Genomic DNA, 18400 nt, shown 5'->3' with positions numbered 1-18400 from the left:
CAGTCACTGTGGGAGCAGGGGATGGATGAAAATCTAATGTTTATGAACAGAGTGTATGAGCCTGCATTGTTTATTGGCATGAATAATTCATAAATATGGGGTAGATGGTTCTATTTAGTTTCTGGAAAACCTAAGAAACAGTGCTTCCCAAGCTGATACTCTAAGACCTAGTTCAAACGTCCACCAGGAAACGCCCTGTCCATTCTGATCACACTGGGCATCAGGTTAGAGGCTTTTGTGTCTTGTGTCCCCTGAAACATTTGACGGCTCTTGACAGCCATGTTATAATTATAATTGTATCCTCTGTAATGCTTGACAAGGGTTTTGCATGTGAGTTTTTTCTCTCAAAACCCTCCACACATGTCATCAGATTTGATCCACAAATAAAATTTATTTTTGTTACAACTGAATATAATCCTGTTTTTTTGTTCATCACTTTTTAAAAACTTGTTATTGGGTTTTTTTTAGCATCTTTCAAGTATACAATACATTATTACCTAGTGCTGATTATTATTACCTAATTATTATTACCTAATGCTAATACATTATTATTACCTAATGCTGTACATTATGTCTCCAGAAGTTATTTATCTTATAACTGAAAGTTTCTACCCTGTGGTCAACATCTTCCCTTTGCCCCCACCCCTCAGCCCCTGGTAACTACCATTCTACTCTGTTACCATGAGTTCAACTTTTTTTTTTAGATTCCATATGTAAGTGAGATCATGCAGTATTTGTTATTCTGGATCTGTCTTATTTCACTTAGCATAATGTCTTCCACGTTCATCCATGTTGTTGCAAATAACAGGATTTCCTTCTTTTTTATGGCCAATTAATATTCCATTGTACGTATACACCACATTTTCTTTATCTACTCATCTGTTGATGGACACAGGTTGTTTCCATATCTTGGTTACTGTGTATAATGCTGCAATGAACACGAGAGTGAAGCTATCTCTTTAAGGTAATGATTTATTTCCTTTGGCTATGTACCCAGAAGTGAGATTGCTGGATCTTATAGTAGTCCTATTTTAATTTTTTGAGAAACCTCCATACTGTTTTCCATAGTTGTACCAATTTACATTCTCACCAACAGTGCCCAAGGGTTTCCGTTAATATAATTCTGTTTGAAGGTACCTTCTGGACAAAGTGCTGAGTGGAGTCGGTCATGCCACGTGGGATTTAGCGAGGAACTTGCTGAGAGCAAGAAGGCAGAGGCATAGTGTAGTGAGGTCCAGCCAGCCCCCAAGCTAAGTCCTGCCTTCACTGGAACATGTGAGCACTGGAGCTCCTTCTATAGAGGAGACATGCTCAAAGTGATGATGAGCAAAAAGGTCTGACCACTGTGCTGGTGTTTACTGACTCTGAGACACTGTCATCCTGGGAGGTAACTGTTCACCAGCCTCTTAAGTATTTTCATACTAAGGAGTATTCAAAACACAAATAAAAGATTAAAAATAACCTGCTGGTCTAGCACGTAGGAAATGTTCATTGAGTTCTTGAAAAATGCAAAAGCACATGTTAACTGCTCCCTTCAATGTGACATAAAAATGAAATGTCATTTTCTCCCTGTTTTGTCCAAAACCAGCTTGATATCATGAAAATAAAATGTATACCCAGGTAAAGCCAAGATTCTAAACCCAAGTCGGAAAACTAGAACTAGTCCCTCAAAAGCACCTGCAACACAATTCTGTGAGTGCTACATCTCAGGAGCCCTAATGTCACTTCACGTACTGGCTTAGACTCACATGAGCAAAACATCCTAAACCCTAGCTCCTCAAAATGAAAACCAAGAACTGTAAATAGATCAGAGCAATTAAAGTTGAAAACCACAATAAAATAGGAAACAATGGATATTTCCTTAACATAAACACACACATCCACATCAGTTCAAAAGGCAGCATCCATGGGACTTCCCTGGTGATGCAGTGGTTAAGAATCCGCCTGCCAATGCAGGGGACACAGGTTCGAGCCCTGGTCCAGGAAGATCCCACATGCCGCGGAGCAACTAAGCCCGTGCGCCACAACTACTGAACCTGTGCTCTAGAGCCGGTGAGCCGCAACTACTGAGCCCGCGTGCCACAACTACTGAAGCCCGAGTGCCTAGAGCCCGTGCTCTGCAACAAGAGAAGCCACCTCAATGAGAAGCCCGCGCACCGCAACAAAGAGTAGCCCCACTCTCTGCAACTAGAGAAAGCCCGTGCGTAGCAACGAAGACCCAACGCAGCCAAAAATAAATTAAAAAAAAAAAAAAAAAAAAGGCAGCATCCAGTCTCTTACTTTTGAAGAAACACCAGAGACTTAATTGCTAAAATCAGGAAAAAGTCACTGTCACTACAACCATTCACTGCACTGTTCACTGCCTTCTCTACTAGAAACTCTGTATCGTAGGCATTAACCAACATGATTAGACAAGCAATTAGAGACATAAGATTGCAAAGGAAGAAACAAAATAAAACGAATCCCTCCCTGAAGATATGATCATCTATCTGGAAAACCCAAAAGAATTCATGAAAAGTCTATTACAAATAATGTACTGGCACCAGAATAAACACATAGATCAAAGGAACAGAATAGAGATCCCAGAAATGAACCCACATTTATATGGGCAATTAATCTACAAAAAGGGGGCAAGAATATACAATGGGGAAAAGAAGGCCTCTTCAAAAAATGGTACTGGGAAAACTGGACATCTACATGCAAATGAATCAAATTGGACTACTCTTTCACACCAGGCACAAAAATAAATTCAAAATGGATTAAAGACTTAAATGTATGACCTGAAACCACGAAACTCCTAGAAGAAAACATAGGCAGTAAGCCCATTAACATTGGTCTTACTAATTTTTTTTGGATATGTCTCTTCAGGCAGGGAAACAAAAGCAAAAATAAACAAATGGGACCACTTCAAATTAAAAAGCTTTTGCAGGGGAATTCCCTGGTGGTCCAGTGGTTAGGACTCCATGCTTTCACTGCCGAGGGCTCGGGTTCAAGCCCTGGTTGGGGAACTAAGACCCCACAAGCCGTGCGGCATGGCCAAAGAAAGAAAAACAATAAAAAATAAATTAAAAAATTTAAAAAATAGAAAAATAAAAAGCTTTTGCGCACTGAAGGAAACTATCAACACAATGAATAGGCCACCTACTGAATGGGAGAATGATATTTGCAAATGATATATCTGATAAGGGATTAATATCCAAAATATACAAAGAACTCATACAACTCAACATCACAAAAAACCACACACACACAAACAACCCAATTTTAAAATGGGCAAAAGATCTGAATGACATGTTTCCAAAGAAGACATACAGATGGGCAACAGGCACATGAAAAGATGCTCAACATCACTGATCATCAGAGAAAGGCAAATCAAAACCACAATGAGCTACCACCTCACACCTATTGGCTATTATCAAAAAGACAACAAATAACAGTTGCTGGTGAGGATGTGGGAACCCTCGTGCACTGTTGGTGGGAATGTAAATTGGTACAGCCACTATGGAGAACGGTACGGAGATTCCTCAAAAAATAAAAAATAGAACTACCATATGATCCAGCAATTCTGCTCCAGGGTATTTATGCAAAGAAACCAAAAACACTAATGCAAAAAGATATATGCACCTCTGTATTCACTGCAGCATTTTTTACAATAGCCAAGATATGGAAGCAACCTAAATGCCCATCAGTAGGTGAATGGATAAAGAAGAGGTGGTGTATATATACAATGGATTATTACTCAGCCATAAAAAAGAATGAAATCTTGCCATTTGTGGTAACATGGATGGACCTAGAGGGTATTATGCTAAGTGAAATAAGTCAGACAAAGACAAGTGTATGATTTCACTTATAAGTGGAATCTAAAAAAAACAAAACAAGTGAATAAACATAACAAAACAGAAACAATCATAGATACAGAGAACAAACAGGTAGTTGCCTGAGGGGAGAGGGGTGAGGGAAGGAAAGAAGTAGGTGAGGGATATTAAGGGGTATAAACTTCCAGTTGCAAAATAAATGAGTTACACACATTAAATGGACATTGTGGGGAATATAGTCAATAACTACGTAATATCTTTATATGGTGACAGATGACACCTAGAGTTATCATGGTGATCATTTTAAAATGTATAGAAATATCGAATCACTATCTTGTGTAACAAAACTAAAATACTGTTGTAGATCAACTATACTTCAAAAACGAAAACAAACAAACTCATAGAAAGAGAGATCAGATTTTTGGTTACCAGAGGCAGGGATTGCGGGGGAGTGGGAATTAGATGAAGGCAGTCAAAAGGTACAAATTCCAGTTGTAAGATAAATAAGTACTAGGGACGTAATGTACAATGTGATAAATATAATGAACACTGCTGTATGTTACAAATGAAACTTATTAAGAGAGTAAATCCTAAGAGTTCTCCTCACAGGGGAAAATGTTCTATTTCTTTAATTTTGTGTCTATATGAGATGTTGGATGTTCACTAAACTTGTGATGATCATTTCATGATGTATGTAAGTCAGATCATTATGCTGTGCAGTTTACATAGTGCAGTATGTCAATTATACTTCAAGAAAACTGGAAGAAAAAAATTTTTTAAGAAAAATTAAAACCGATTACAAATAATAAGAGAATTTAGTAAACTTGGGGGGTGTAAAATTAACACACAGAACTTATTAGACTTCATATATAGATACAATACTGAGTTAGAAGAAACAATATGTTGAGCAGAACCTATTTACAATGGCAAAAATAAATAAATAAATTAGAATTTTTACATATTTTTAAATTATATCAAAAGGAGAGGTAAAGCAATTCCTAAAAACAGGAAATAAACTAAAACATGCAAACACAACTGTATTTCAGGTTAATGGCTTAACTACGGAGGGAAGAAGTTTTTCAAATTACTTTAACACATAATATTTTGACTCTAAATTCCAAGTGAGACAGATCCTAAGGACAAAACAAAGAAACAAACAAACAAAACCCAGAGAAAGTATATATAAGTTAATGTCCTTAGCCATCAAGATTTTCTGTTTTAGAGAAAAGAAACATAAATATAAAATTTTAAAGTGAAATAGGGACTTCCCTGGTGGTCCAGTGGCTAAGACTCTGTGCTCCCTATGCAGGGGGCCCAGGTTCGATCCCTGGTCAGGGAAAAAGATCCCACATGCCGCAACTAAGAGTTCACATGCCGCGACAAAAGATCCCACAAGCCGCAGGAAGATCCCGCGTGCTGCAACTAAGACCCGGCGCAGCTAAATAAATAAATAAATAATTTAAAAATAATAATAATAAATAAAGTGAAATAAAAACCCTGAAATCTAATTTGAATAAGAATATTAGTATGAATTCAGGATTAATTTTTCTCTTTCAAGATAATGTGTGTCCCAGTTTTGCCTCTGTGAAGGTTTCAAATTAATAAACTCAGTAGCAATGAGCATCACTAGCTTTCAAACTGTGATCTCTAAACACCATTTCTAGCTGTAAGTAATCAGCTCCAAGGCAGGAAATGTAAAAGTCAGCCTGCGACTTCTTATCAGGCCGGAATGCAAGTAAGCTCCCAGTGATGTCAAGTGACAGAGGAACAAATTTGAAGAAATGTCCAACGGCCAGATACGGGGAAATTCGTTAATCTGAAGATTGATATGAATGTTAACTGCTAAGGCAACAACTAATTATTATTTTTAAAAATGACAAATGAAAGAATCGAGCAATTACTCTGCCTTTTCTGTACAGACTGTATTATAAGGTAACCAAACATTTGATGAGACAAAGTTCTTCTTTAGCGAGGAATAATGACTAATAAATTAAGATGGAATGATAGAATAAGAACATACCATTTTACCACCTCAAATGAAATAATAGCTCTAGGTAATGATCATCAATGGCTACTAAAATCATTAGGTGTAAGATTGATAGCGAACTTGATATGGATGAATCAGGCTGACAGAACCACAACCTTAATTAGCATCAACAAAGTGGGACAACCAGACACAAAGTGCCTTCTGATGTGAGGCAAGAGGAAGCACATGGCATGACTTAAAAGAGTTCTTTATATAAAGACTAGAATATGAAGCTAATCAAACCCTCAGTTATAAATATAAGGTCACAAGAGCATAGAGAAATATGTTAAACAACACGTGAGAATAGAGGAAGCCAAAACCAGAATGTGGGAAATTTACAGGGAAATTATACCATTTCTAACAACAAATTAGTGGTATAGAAAGAAAAGGAGGGCAACTATTATGGATTAAAAAATACTTGAGAGAACTATCAACCAACTGTGACGTGCGGACCCTATGAATAAACTACATAGTTGAGGCAACAGGGAAAATAGAACACGGAGATGATATTGAAGAATTATTGTTAATTCTGTTGGAAGTGACAATAGTATTTTAGTCGTAGTAAATAAAAGGCACCTTTATCTGTTAGAGATACATAATGAAGTATTTACATGTGAACTTACATGTTAGAAGAAGAAAAGTAAAACAAGTTTGAAAGAACATCAGTAATTACTGAAGTATGTGTTTGGATACATTAGTTTCATTACACGCGTCTCTCTTACTTTTGTGTATATTTGAAAATTTCCATAGTAAGAAGTTTTTTAAACGGTTGGAAACAGAGCTTGGTGAATCTGGATCTTGGCACGGTATCTTGTGTATTAAGGGCAACGAAACATGCTCTGGACACATAAGGGCAGTTTGGCATTCAAGTGGAGCTGACACTTCACAGCATTTGCTAACATGAGCAGTTACAGAGATGGGGAAGCCAGGTTAGAAACCAGGGCACAAGACAGGGGTCTCCTCATAGCTTTCCTGGGCTGAGTAAGATGGCATCAGAGGGTTTCTGCCATCCTTGCTATGATCACTGCTAGGCCTGTCCCTACAGGTATGCTCAGAGCTCGGCATCAGTAGACACCTAGTAAATGTTTGTTGAATGAATGTCAGATGTTATCAAGTCAACCACCTATAGGCTGTGCTGTGATGCATTTTAAACAACCCACCCCGGCTCACAGTTATCCCTCTCACACTAACCTATGACGATGGCTCTAATTTGCACAATCATAGACGCTCCTTCGGTCGCTGGCGTTGTCATAGCAATTGTTCTCAAAGGTGGGATCTCTACACAGTGAAGGGTCCTAACTGGTTATAAGGTAAATGGCCAGTACGTTGTTACTAATAATGGTAAAACAATTAAGAGAAGTATGTTGTTAGTCTTACTTCCTAGTACGAGGATATTAACGTAACCAGAGAGTCTCGTGTGGAACGGCACAAAAGGGGGGGGGACATCTACTCCCTCTTCAAAGGCCCTGGGAGGCTCTCACTCCTACGCAAGGTCCAAGCGCAACAGGCAGAACGTCCCCTTCTCCCAGGCCAGCAGACCCAGCGGGACTTGGTGTTCAGCGATTCCACCAGCCCCAGCCCCTCGGGCCGGGTCACTCGGCTGGGACCCCATGCTGCCCGCCTACCTTAATCTCACCCAGGCCCTCGATGACTTGGCACCGCATCCATCCTCTGACCCAAGGACATGGGACCTGAAGGGCCTCGGAGTCAGATGGAGCCCTGCTTGGCTTGTGGGCACAGACCCAGGCTCAGGCTTCCCTTTAGGCAGGCCCCCTTTGTCCTGACCCCCTCATCATCAACACCAACTGACACCATCTATCATCAGTTCCAAGACTGATTATTTCATGGTTTAATAGCTCTGAAATCAAGGTGCCTTTTACAATCACTGGCATCTTAAACTGGACAAAACATCTAGAAACAGTTACACAAGTTGAGTGCTTGCTCCATGCCAGGCATACTTCGAGGATCTTTTCATGAATTTATTCATTTAGCCTGCATGATAACCCAATGAGGCAGGTGCTAAGATTAATACTGTCCCCATTTCAGAGATGAAGAAACTGAGGTCTAGAGGTGGTGAGTGGCAGAAGGGCAAGCTGTGCTCCCAAACACCACTCCTCCCCTGAGCTCCCCCTCCCAGCCCTCGGGGGGCCACCAGAGCATCCTGGCAGGGTCCTTCTGGCCACCAGCAGCTTCTCTCTTTTTTTTTCTTTTTTTCTGGCCGTACCTCGTGTGGCTTGCGGGATCTTAGTTCCCCAACCAGGGACTGGACACGGGGCCCTGCAGTGAAAGCACCGAGCCCTAACCACTGGACCACCAGGGAATTCCCAGCTTCTCTCTTTACCTAGTGTTCTGTACAAATGTTGTCACTTCCTACATGTGCCGTCGGCAAACACAGCACACACCGCCTCTGAAGCACGCCAAGAACTTCGGGGGTGCTATCTTTGCGTGCAGGTGCTCAGCATTCTGTCATGACCTCTGGTGTGGACACTGGTCCCCCGTCTCCCCCACCCTGTTCCCCTCACTAGGATGAGGCACTGCCCCCAGGGTACCCAGGCTCCCAGCTGGAATCGGGCTGCAGTGAAGCTTCATGGTCTGCGGATAATGAAAGGTACTCGGATGAGTCCCAGCTACGGGCTCAGAGTGCTGCCTGCCTCCTGGACCCCACCTGGCGCAGCTGGGCCCCAGCTGTCATCGGCAGCGTAGCTGAGCCGGCCACGCCCTTTGGTTCCAGCGCCCCTCCCCCAGGGCCAGACACCGGATGAGGCGACCCCCAGCCCCTGTCCCCCCACCCTGCTCCACTGAACCTGCTTCAGTACAATCAGACTGGAACATCAAAAATACCCCACATTCCAAATGAAACCCCAGGCCTTGGTCAAAGTCCTTTGTCCCCAGCCCCAAGAAAGGTTTCCAGAACCAGTCAACCACAGGAGAGAGGAATCCCCAGTGCCCCCAGCTCTCCCTGGAGGATACCTCTCCCCACCCCGCAAAAAGAAGCTTCCAGATCATGGAGGCTATAGCCCAGGCCTGGCTTTCCCTGTAGGACCATAGTCATCCACCCGCCTCCTGGCCACAGCCGGTCCCGCTCCTGCCAGCTTCCTGAGAATGTTCCCTGAGGGCCATGCAGGATGGCACGCGGACCCCACTAGAGCCGAGCGGTCTCACCTTCAGACGTGGGGGCCGCCTCGTGCACGGGCAGGTGTCAGTATCGGCTTTTTCACTGCTGGGCACCCCGGCAGAGGTTACAGAGGCAGATTCCTCTAAACACACACACGCACACACACACACACGTGCGCGCGCGTGCACACACACACACACACACACACGCTCCCCCTTCCTTCTGCTTCCAGGACGTCTCTGCTGTCTCTAAGGCTTTCTGCTTTTAAGAGTCCCCTGCTAAAATTAAAATACTCCTGAGAGCAATGAAGCTTTGGCAGGTAATAACTTAATTATCAGCTAATATATCTTCTCATCGCCCTCTCCAGGCGGGGAGCAGTGGGGTAGGAGGCTGATTCACAGGCTGGAGTCAGACTGTGGAAGGATCTGAGATCAGGGAGTTCAGCAGGAGGCCCCGGACAGCTCGTGTTGGGATTGGGGCAGGATCAGTCATTTTGTGTGTCCACCCAGGGCTGGGTCCTTAACAAGGGCTTAAAATTATGTGCTAAAATCCAACACGCAACCAGGGAAAGGGACCAATCCAGTCACCACCCCCCACCCCAGTTCACAGCTGGGGAGACTAAAACTCAGAGAGATCAATCCACTTCCAAAGGTTACACAGCTTCTCTCACAGGCCAGAGGGCTGTGATGCAAGCCCAAGGGCTCTTGCGTTGGGTGGTAGAAAGACGCTCACACCACCCTCCCAGAACCCCCCACTGCTCTCACCTTCACCCCAATATGGGAGCACAGAACTTTCCAGAGATGTGACACAATAGCAGAGTTTGGAAATGTCCAATGTAAACTGCCAACATGCAGCCCAGGGGACATATGCTGTCTGCCCCCAGCCTTCTCAGCTGCTGAGTCTTTCACAAGCATCTCTTTCCATTTTTGTGACATGCCTGGATGGCCTGAGACTCCATTAGTCATTTAATTTCCCTTTCCCGTGACTCTTGCCTCCAAATGTATATCCTGAATTCCAAGTATGCTATAGACTGAACTGTGTCCCCTGCAATGTCATACGCTGCAGCCCTAACCCTCAACGTGACTGCATATGAGACAGGGCCTTTAACGAAGTAATGAAGGTTAAATGAGGTCAAAAGTGTAAGGGCCTAATCTGATAGGACTGTGGCTTTAAAAGAAGAGGAAGTGATCTCTCTCTTTCTCTCCCTCTGTCTCTCTCTTTCTGCCATGCGAGGACACAGTGAGAAGGTGGACATATGCAAGTCAGGATGAGAGCCCTCACCAGAACCTGACCATGCTGGCATCCTGATTTCAGACTTTCAGCCTCCAGAACTATGAAAAAGATAAATGTCTATTGGTCAAGCACCCCAGCAATGGTACTTTGTTATGCAGCCCAAGCTGACTTATACAAAGTTAGCACCCTTCTCTTTGCTGGGGCACTAGAATCTAATTCATACTAGTGTGTGATCCACTGCTGATGCATCAGTATTATTTCCTTCTTATTATAAGACAGGGGGTGGCGACTCCAATGCCTACAGGGATTGGGCAGTAATGTAAAGAGGCAAAGCAGCCAAGTGTCAAGCAAGCGGGTGACCACCGTGGAATGGCTCACCTTGTCCAAAGGAGTAGCCACAGCTCCGCACCTACTGTGAGGGAGTCTGGCACGGCATGGCCAGATGTAATGTTTACAGAGAAGCTAGAAATGCAGACGGTTGAAACAATAAATCAACTGATTTTTAAGTGCTGGCACCTACTTCAAAGCTTTAAAACACTTTGTGAGAAAACAACAACAAAATTAAAAAACACAACAACGCAAAACCAAACAACAACAATGGCAAACCTCTTTGTGGGCTGGCTCTTGCCCAGGGGCCCCCAGTTCACCATCTCATTTTAGAAGAACCTCCTGGGACAGTTCTGGAAGCCAGAGCAGTGACTAAGATGCTGGGACCCCAGGCAGTGGGAAGAGGCCTCGGAGATAATGTGTGGCTGCAAGGCACCAACTGGGCCACTAGCCTCCCGGTTGGGAGGTACAATCAAGCTCTCACCTGTGGCTTCCTTCGGCAGTGGTCACCCCAGTGCCTGCCTCTGATGTATTCCCCGGGGTCCAGGACCCTCCACCTAGAGGCAGCACCAAAAGAGACAGACAGCCTCAGCCCTAGACCCAATTTGCTTCCATGCTGCGGTGCTGCTCTTCCGGAAGCAGGCTACCGAAGCCTACAGGGGCCCCTTCACCCCACCCTTGACACTTTCCAGTCACCTGGAACACCACACCCAGCTGAGGACTGTGCTGGGCTGGGCTCGGCTGGTACAGGTGGCACAGGGCAGCAGCAAGAAGCCGCAGGGAGCTGAGGCCAAGGCCTTGGTCCAGGGTGTCGCGGCCAAAACCTGCTTCAGGGGCCGGGTCGGCTGCCAGAGGGGGCTCAGGCTCTCAGGGATTCCCAGGAGAGTCCTGAGGCTTCGTCCAAGCTGGAGTGCAGGATACATGCTCCATGAGTCCGGTTGAGGGTGTCCAGGCTGGATCTGGAGGCCGGGATTTGGGCAGCACCAGTGTCGTTTGGTGCCCTCCACCCCCATTCCCAGGGACTTTGGCTGCCCAGAGGGTTGAGGGCTGTGGTCACCACATCACCCCAAACATCCTGCAACCCCGACTCCACCTCTCCAACCCAAACGAGACAAAGATCAAACGCCAGCCAACAAAGTCAGGGCCAGACCCGCCACCAGTCTGTGTGGACAAGCCCGCGTCAGGGCAGGAGGCAGTAGATTAGGACCTAAACTAAAAGTGACAAGGAAACCAGTTACCGGCGTGCGGGGGGCTCCGCTCCCACACGCTGCAGGCCTGGGCTCCGCCAGCGCCACTCTCTTAAACGCCAGCCTCCCCTGCCGGCGCTGGTTCCACTGTGTGTTTGAATGTATTCATTATATTTTAATATGATTATGTTCAACCCAGTAGACTGAAACAGATTTGTCCAGATGTATAATTAGTTTCTAAACGCCTGTTATTCTTGGTGGCAGTGTTGGCAGAGGCTTTGAGAATGGAGGGGAGTCCATTAGCTCTTCGTGTCCATTAGTCACGGTTGCGGGCGCCTCATCAATGGGTCTTGGGGTCACCCTGGCTGCGTGGGACGCCGGGACTTCTCTGTTGGGCTGTGCCAGTGCCCCCACTTAGGCCAGGAAACCAGGAGGGACTTTCTGCCGTTGACTTCTAGAAATGGAATGTTATATGGCAGAATATGAGGTCCAGACTTGAGCTCACTTACCCTCAGACTGCATGGAAGAGCCTCACCTGGGCAAAGGGACTGGAAGGGGGTATGAGCCTGGCCCGGCCCAGTTCGATAAGACTCTTGCCCCACCTCATGACTACTAGTTCTGTGCCTGAAAAACTGTGAGCCCAAATTTCCCAGAAAGCCAGACAGGGCTAGGCAGGGCTGTTCTGCTATGACCACTGGGTTGAATTGATCACTCCAGTAGTGGTCTCTTAGGAACCACTTCTGACAACCTCATTTAGGTCTTTGCTCTGGGGACAGTGGCTAGCTATGGTCAGCACTGACCCCTGGTGTCCGGGGCTCATCCAGACTCCCCACTACTGGGCCCGTCGCCCAAGCCCCCATCCTTCCCATCTAGATGACCACGGCAGCCTGCTTGCACTCCTGCCTGCTCTCCGAAGAGCCAGAGCGATCTTTGGAAAGCACGAAATAGATCACATCATGTCTTGTTTAAATTTCCAATCATATGCAGAATAAAATGCCAGTGCCCTACCGTGGGCTACGAGGCCCTGTGTGATCTAGCCTCTGACCACCTGCTCTCTTGTTCCCATTACCTAATCCCTGGCCCTCCTACGCACCCAGCTCATTCTTGCCTGGGTATTTGTATACCTCATGCTCCCTCTGGAGGGCTCATGCCGGATCCATGAACATCTGGCTTCTCCTTATCATTCAGGTCTCCGCTCAATGTCACCTCCTAAGAGAGGTTCTTCCCAATCACTCAGGTGAAGTGCCCCCTCCACATACACTCCAGACACTCTCTGTCCTATTTTATCCCATCATAGCATTTATCACTATCTGAAATGATCTTATCTATCCATCTATCTATCTGCTTGATAAATTTGGGAGTTCTACTTATAATAATTGCAGAGCAGCTCATAGAAGACTAACTCTCCGACAAATAACAATCACAAATTCTGGGGAGTATCTAAAAGACAATGCTCAAAAGTCACTGAGAGTGACCACAAATAGGAAGAAACTGATAGGGAGTTGATATTTGGAGGAGGGAAAGTGATTTCCCATTTTTATGGTTTTCACCTGAAGGTAGCCCCCTGTCAGTGCCCTGTGAGGCTAGAAACTGAAATCTTACTGTTAAGGAATCAGAACACAGAGTTCAGGGAATCAACAGCATCAGGGACGTACCAGAAGGGAGAGAGTCACAGAGGGGAGACCCAAATATCCCGAGTAACTCTGCCGAACCTCTGGTCAATCGCAGGACTATACACCCAGGGCAGACTCAGGCAGCCCAGCTAAGCCTCAGAGAACTGAGTGGATGTTTCAGCTCCTGTCCAGCCAAGTTAACTTCCTGCCAAAACAAACAAACTGACAAACAAGTGGATACTCTTCAGATGCACATAACAGAACCCAGAGTCTCTGCCATGTGTCATTCACAAAGCCCAGGACGCAATTCAAAATTACTAGACATACATACAACCAGGCAAATATGACCTGTATTCAAGAGAAAAAGCACCTGATGGACACCAAGCTCAAGCTGATTCAGATATTGGAATTAGTTCAAAGACATAAAAGAAAATATTTGCTAAATGTTTATTGTCTGTCTCTCCCTCTAGAGCATGAGCTCTATAAGTGTGGGAACCTTATCAGCTCTGTTCCTTGCTCTAACCCAGCACCCAGAATAGCAAATGGTGCATAGAACGCATATAAACGTGATGTAAAGTAGGATTGTATTTCTTCCTTCTTATTTTCTGTCTTTATAACTTGAGGCCCCTCTTAGATGAACTGAACACCAACAGAGAGCAGAATGATCATTATTCTCTTTTGAAAAGAGGGCATGATTTTATGGTCATGAATTAGTAGGGGCCGTTATAGACAAGTGGCTTTGATCTCTAGTTACTGCCAAAAAGAAAGCATGTAGATCAGCTACTCTGAAACCCAACGTCATCATTTTTCAGAAATCATTCTTCGTCACTTAACTGCCTTGGAGTCAAAAATATGTATGTAAAATTAGCTCATTCTGGGACCTACAAGTTTAATTTGTGGCCAGTTTATTTCAGAGGAAATGGTGATGCCTTAAGTTAAATATAATGGTTTTTTTCTTTATGGGGAGGCTAATCACTGAGGTGGAATGTTTACATTTTTTTCTGGATTAAAAGTTTTTCTGCCATAGTCAGAGTTGGGGGCGTTGTTAGACCCTTGGTCTGGACTCTGTAGGGGACCCAAAATTCTCCCTGAGGAGTTTCTCAGCCGCACTGCAGGCAGGGTGATATTCAAAATGAGCAACCACGTAGGGCACAGACACTGACCAATCAAAATGGACGCTAGTCGAGCACCAACCAATCAGAAGAGAGGCCAGTTCGAAGGAGCTGGTGTGACGGTAGATGCATCCCAAACAGCATTCTGTTCAGGAAGGTGTCCTGGTCACCTCCTCAGTTTCCATAAGAGGATTTCAGGGCCCCCTCCAGCTCCACCACCTGTTAAAGCATATGGGATTGAACCCATCCAGCAGCCCAGGGCAGCTGCCCTCCAAGAACTTGTCAAGGAGAATTACCTCAAAATTCATTGCCCTGTGCTCATGCTGTTGAGAGAAAACCCACCCATCGAATTAAGTTAAGCCATTTTCCTAAACCATGATTTTCAAGCTATTACGACTAGTGGGGAAACCCTTTCTTCAGGTAAATGTTATGAGGAACCCCAATATGAAAAATGACAGGGACAAAGCTGAGGGTTTGGGGTAGGTAAACCCTCAGCACAGCCATCTTTACCACCCTCCCATACACACACACACACACACACACACACACCCTTGAACACTACAGCAGCCTCTGATGCCACGCCTTGGAATCACTCATCATGGAAAAAGGCTTGAGGGAAAGGCAGCCTATCATCGATCATCTCAATTCTAAGTTTGAGTCAGACCTCCGGAGAGTATTTTGGGGCAGCTCTCTCTCCCTAACCATGCCCCCCCCCACCTTGAGGAATGTTCCAAGAGGCAGCTCTATTAAACTCCTTGCCATATGGACAGTAAGGCCATTCAGGTCATTGCGTGTTGTGTTACACCGCGTCCCTTCTCTGAGGACCCACGGGGAACATTTCTCTCTGCCTCCAGAAACAGAAATAGCTGTGCCTTTTCTGAGCAGTTGGTTGGCTCTTATGGCGTGGATGCTTTAATAAAGGACCGCTTCCTTCTCTGTGTTGGCTGAGGGAAAGCTCAGGGCTGCCCCAGAGTTCCACCTCTAGCAAACGCACAGGAACTGACGTCATGAATTTTGTGTCCTAACCTCATTCCCGTCTCCACTCTTGCTTTTGCTGCCTTGTTTTCCCTTTGTCTTATTTTCTTTGTCCATTTATTTTTTCATTTAATGAGGCCTTGCAGTTGGATATGCATCCTTGCAAACCGCCTTGCATCCTTTCTGGAACAAGGTAGTGAAGATATAAATGGATCCTAAACGTGGGGTTTCTGCAGTGCGCCATGGCTCTCTTAAGTTGGCCACTTTATAACCGACTTCAGCAGGGACCAGCTCTCACATCAGCAATTTCATTGTCTTTTAAAACCAGGAAATCATTCTGCCTGGCCAAAGAGACGATGAACTAGCTAGATTTCACTTTATTACATATGCATGTAATCTTGTTAGCTTCTGTGTGCACGGTACAACCATGCCAAGAGGAGGTGAGAAAGGAAGAAACTCATGACTCTGTTTGTATCCCAAATATTTGTTACTCTCCGTACACGTGCCATGGACTACCCTTAGGCTTTGATGGGACAGAGCAAAGGAAAGGGAGGATTTGGAGTGCTGGACAATCACTGAAGCTTAGATGTCTTACATTTTTGCTGGTATCATTTCACTTTCCTCCAAATCAGTGACTAGAAGGGAGAAAGCCGTCTGCCCCATCCACGAGTCTTTAAAATATAGGTCGTGCTCCCCGCAACTTCCCACTCAAGTGGCAGTCTTAGTGACCTAGGGTCAAAAAACAAAAACAAACCAGTGTCCCAACAAGAGCAGTGTATCCCCAAGAAAGCAGGAACTCAATCACTGGGCTTCCCCAGCTCTTAGTAGGAGGGTGAGCTCTGAGGCTTAGGCATCAGCTACGCTATATACATAGGGACTAAACAGAAACATGCTGGAGGAAAACCTCTCCCCAAGGGACTGTAAAGATGAGGAGATCTCCCATATCGGCCCTGAGCTTTTCAGCTCACCATGAACCACACAGATCATGGCAAGGCTGGGAGCTCCCTAAGCGCAGGGCCCAATCCCCTTCCCCCCCACCCCAGGGACTCCATGACGGCGTGTGTGGTTCCTGGTAGGTTACGGGTGGAAATCTACAGGGTACCAGTGGATTGATGAGACCCCGAGGGCAAATCCAGGGCACAGTGGCGGAGACGCAAGAAAACTCTCAGCCTTGGCATTTGGGAAACATTCTGAGCTTTTCTTTCTCACTTTTTCTCAGGCAGAGGTGCCTCTGGGTTCAGGTAAATTTACAGTCTAGCTAGTCTCAAGGTGGCAATAAGAACTCAGGGCTAAAAAACCAATCAGGACACCACCATCGGCTCAAAAGCATCTCTTAGGGGGTTGGAGCCAGGGTCAAGACAGCAACCTGGGACTTGGTTCAAAATGCACACTGGAAGCCAGGGTTCCCCTCCCCCACTCCATCCTAAGGTCTCTAGAGAACATCTCTGTCTGCACCAGAGGACACATCATCCTCCCACGTCCCACGGAATTGAGCAGCAGGGAAGACACCCTCATCTCATTTCCGGAGAATTCTTGGGAGACCCGGACAGCCCAGTGACCAGCTCCCTGGTGATGGAACCACCGGCAAACAGCCTTAGCTGAGGGGAGGAAAATTTGGCCACTCCATTTGGTTCTCAAAAGACAGAGGCGGGGGTGGGAGGGGGACTTCCCTGGCGGTCCAGTGGTTAAGACTCCAAGCCTCCAGTGCAGGGGGCGTGGGTTCGATCCCTCCTCGGGGGAACTAAGATCCCACATGCCACGCGGCACGAAAAAATAAAAAAAAAAATAAAGACAGAGTGGGAAATAAGCCTGAGGCTACGGCAGAAGAGAATGCGGTAGAAGCCCACGGGCAGCAGTTTTCCAAGCCTCAATGTTCGGTCCCAGGATTAGAGAGGGGGGAGAACCCAGGCCTCCTGAGCCCAAACACTGGTGAGATGCGAGGCCCCGTGTATCCACGCGTCCCTCGGCCTCCCCAGGACCTCCTTGAAGTGGACAGAGGGGCTGCCTTCCCATGGGACCGTGACCTGCAGCCCTGGAGGGCCCCGGGCAGCGCCAGGGAGGGGCAGAAACCATCAGTGATAGGTCAGCCGTGCTCTCCGTGAATCTGTGAATTTGCTGCCCCGCTGGGACTCTGGAGAATTCCAGGAGCCAACTCTCGGCCTCCCTTTGACAGAGCCACTTTTCATCTTCTTTGGCTTCGGGCGCCGGCAAACGCACACAGGCGAAAATCAGTTAATAACTAGGCAAGTTTTATAATAAATTTTAACAATTTAAGAGTCTGGTACAGCTTTATTACAGTTTTTATTGCACCGCACTAATTCAGTGCCTAATAACCTGCCAGAGACACAGAATTCACTTGACATATGCGCTGAGAGCTAAGATAATGGAATATGCAGAGGGAGAACCTTGGGTCACACCCAGCAAGGCGTTCCTCCTTCCCCTGGGGATCCGGGAGGGGAAGCAGCTCTCAGAATTGCTGGGAGTGCACTGTGACCTGGGAGTCCCAACCTGGGTCCAAGCAGCGGGGTCCCCTGTGTTTCTGTCCCCCACGGAAGGACAGGCAGGAGGGATGGAACAGCCCGGACGGTGCCGTGTTTAAGGACAGCCTGACTCTGCCGGGATTAGTCTCAGAGCACACAGCCTGCCACACCGCATTCCTTAGATCTTTTGGTGGCTAGAAGGTGGAATGGCTCATCTTCTTGGGGCTGGCCACCGGCCACCTCCACCTCATTCAGGCCTGACCCGAGGGAAATGAGACCAGCCCAAAGGAAAACCTCCTAGGAACTAGGTCCAGCTTCCCTCCCTGCCTCTTCTGCCCACAGCACCTCCCCAGCAGGGTTCTCAAAGCCTGGCCCCCAGACCAGCAGCCTCTGCATCACCTGGGAAGCTGTTAGACACGCGAATTCTCAGCCCCGCCTCAGAACCCAATCTGACGTTCTGGGGGTGGAGCTCAGGGAATCTGTGTCCTAACAAACCCCCCCGGTGATTTTGAAGCAC

The 18400-nt window shown here is 46.1% G+C and overlaps 1 protein-coding gene across 9 annotated transcripts in view; it reads right to left on the bottom strand.

The window, feature by feature from the left end:
* CALN1 (calneuron 1) overlaps window positions 1-18400 on the bottom strand; it is a 471992-nt gene that overhangs the window by 435299 nt on the left and 18293 nt on the right. The window contains exon 2 of one of the 9 annotated variants that reach the window (XM_036825179.1): window positions 15999-16132. The exons of the other annotated variants lie outside the window; for them this stretch is intronic. Coding sequence (XP_036681074.1) covers window positions 15999-16066 — 68 coding nt within the window. The 5' untranslated portion in view covers window positions 16067-16132. The remainder of the gene's footprint in view (window positions 1-15998; window positions 16133-18400) is intronic. 9 annotated transcript variants of the gene reach the window in all.

This window comes from Balaenoptera musculus, chromosome 15 (assembly GCF_009873245.2).
Source record: "Balaenoptera musculus isolate JJ_BM4_2016_0621 chromosome 15, mBalMus1.pri.v3, whole genome shotgun sequence".
Lineage (NCBI taxonomy): Eukaryota > Metazoa > Chordata > Mammalia > Artiodactyla > Balaenopteridae > Balaenoptera > Balaenoptera musculus.
Note: the sequence above shows the minus strand (reverse complement) of the source record. Positions and strands in the feature narration are given on the sequence as shown.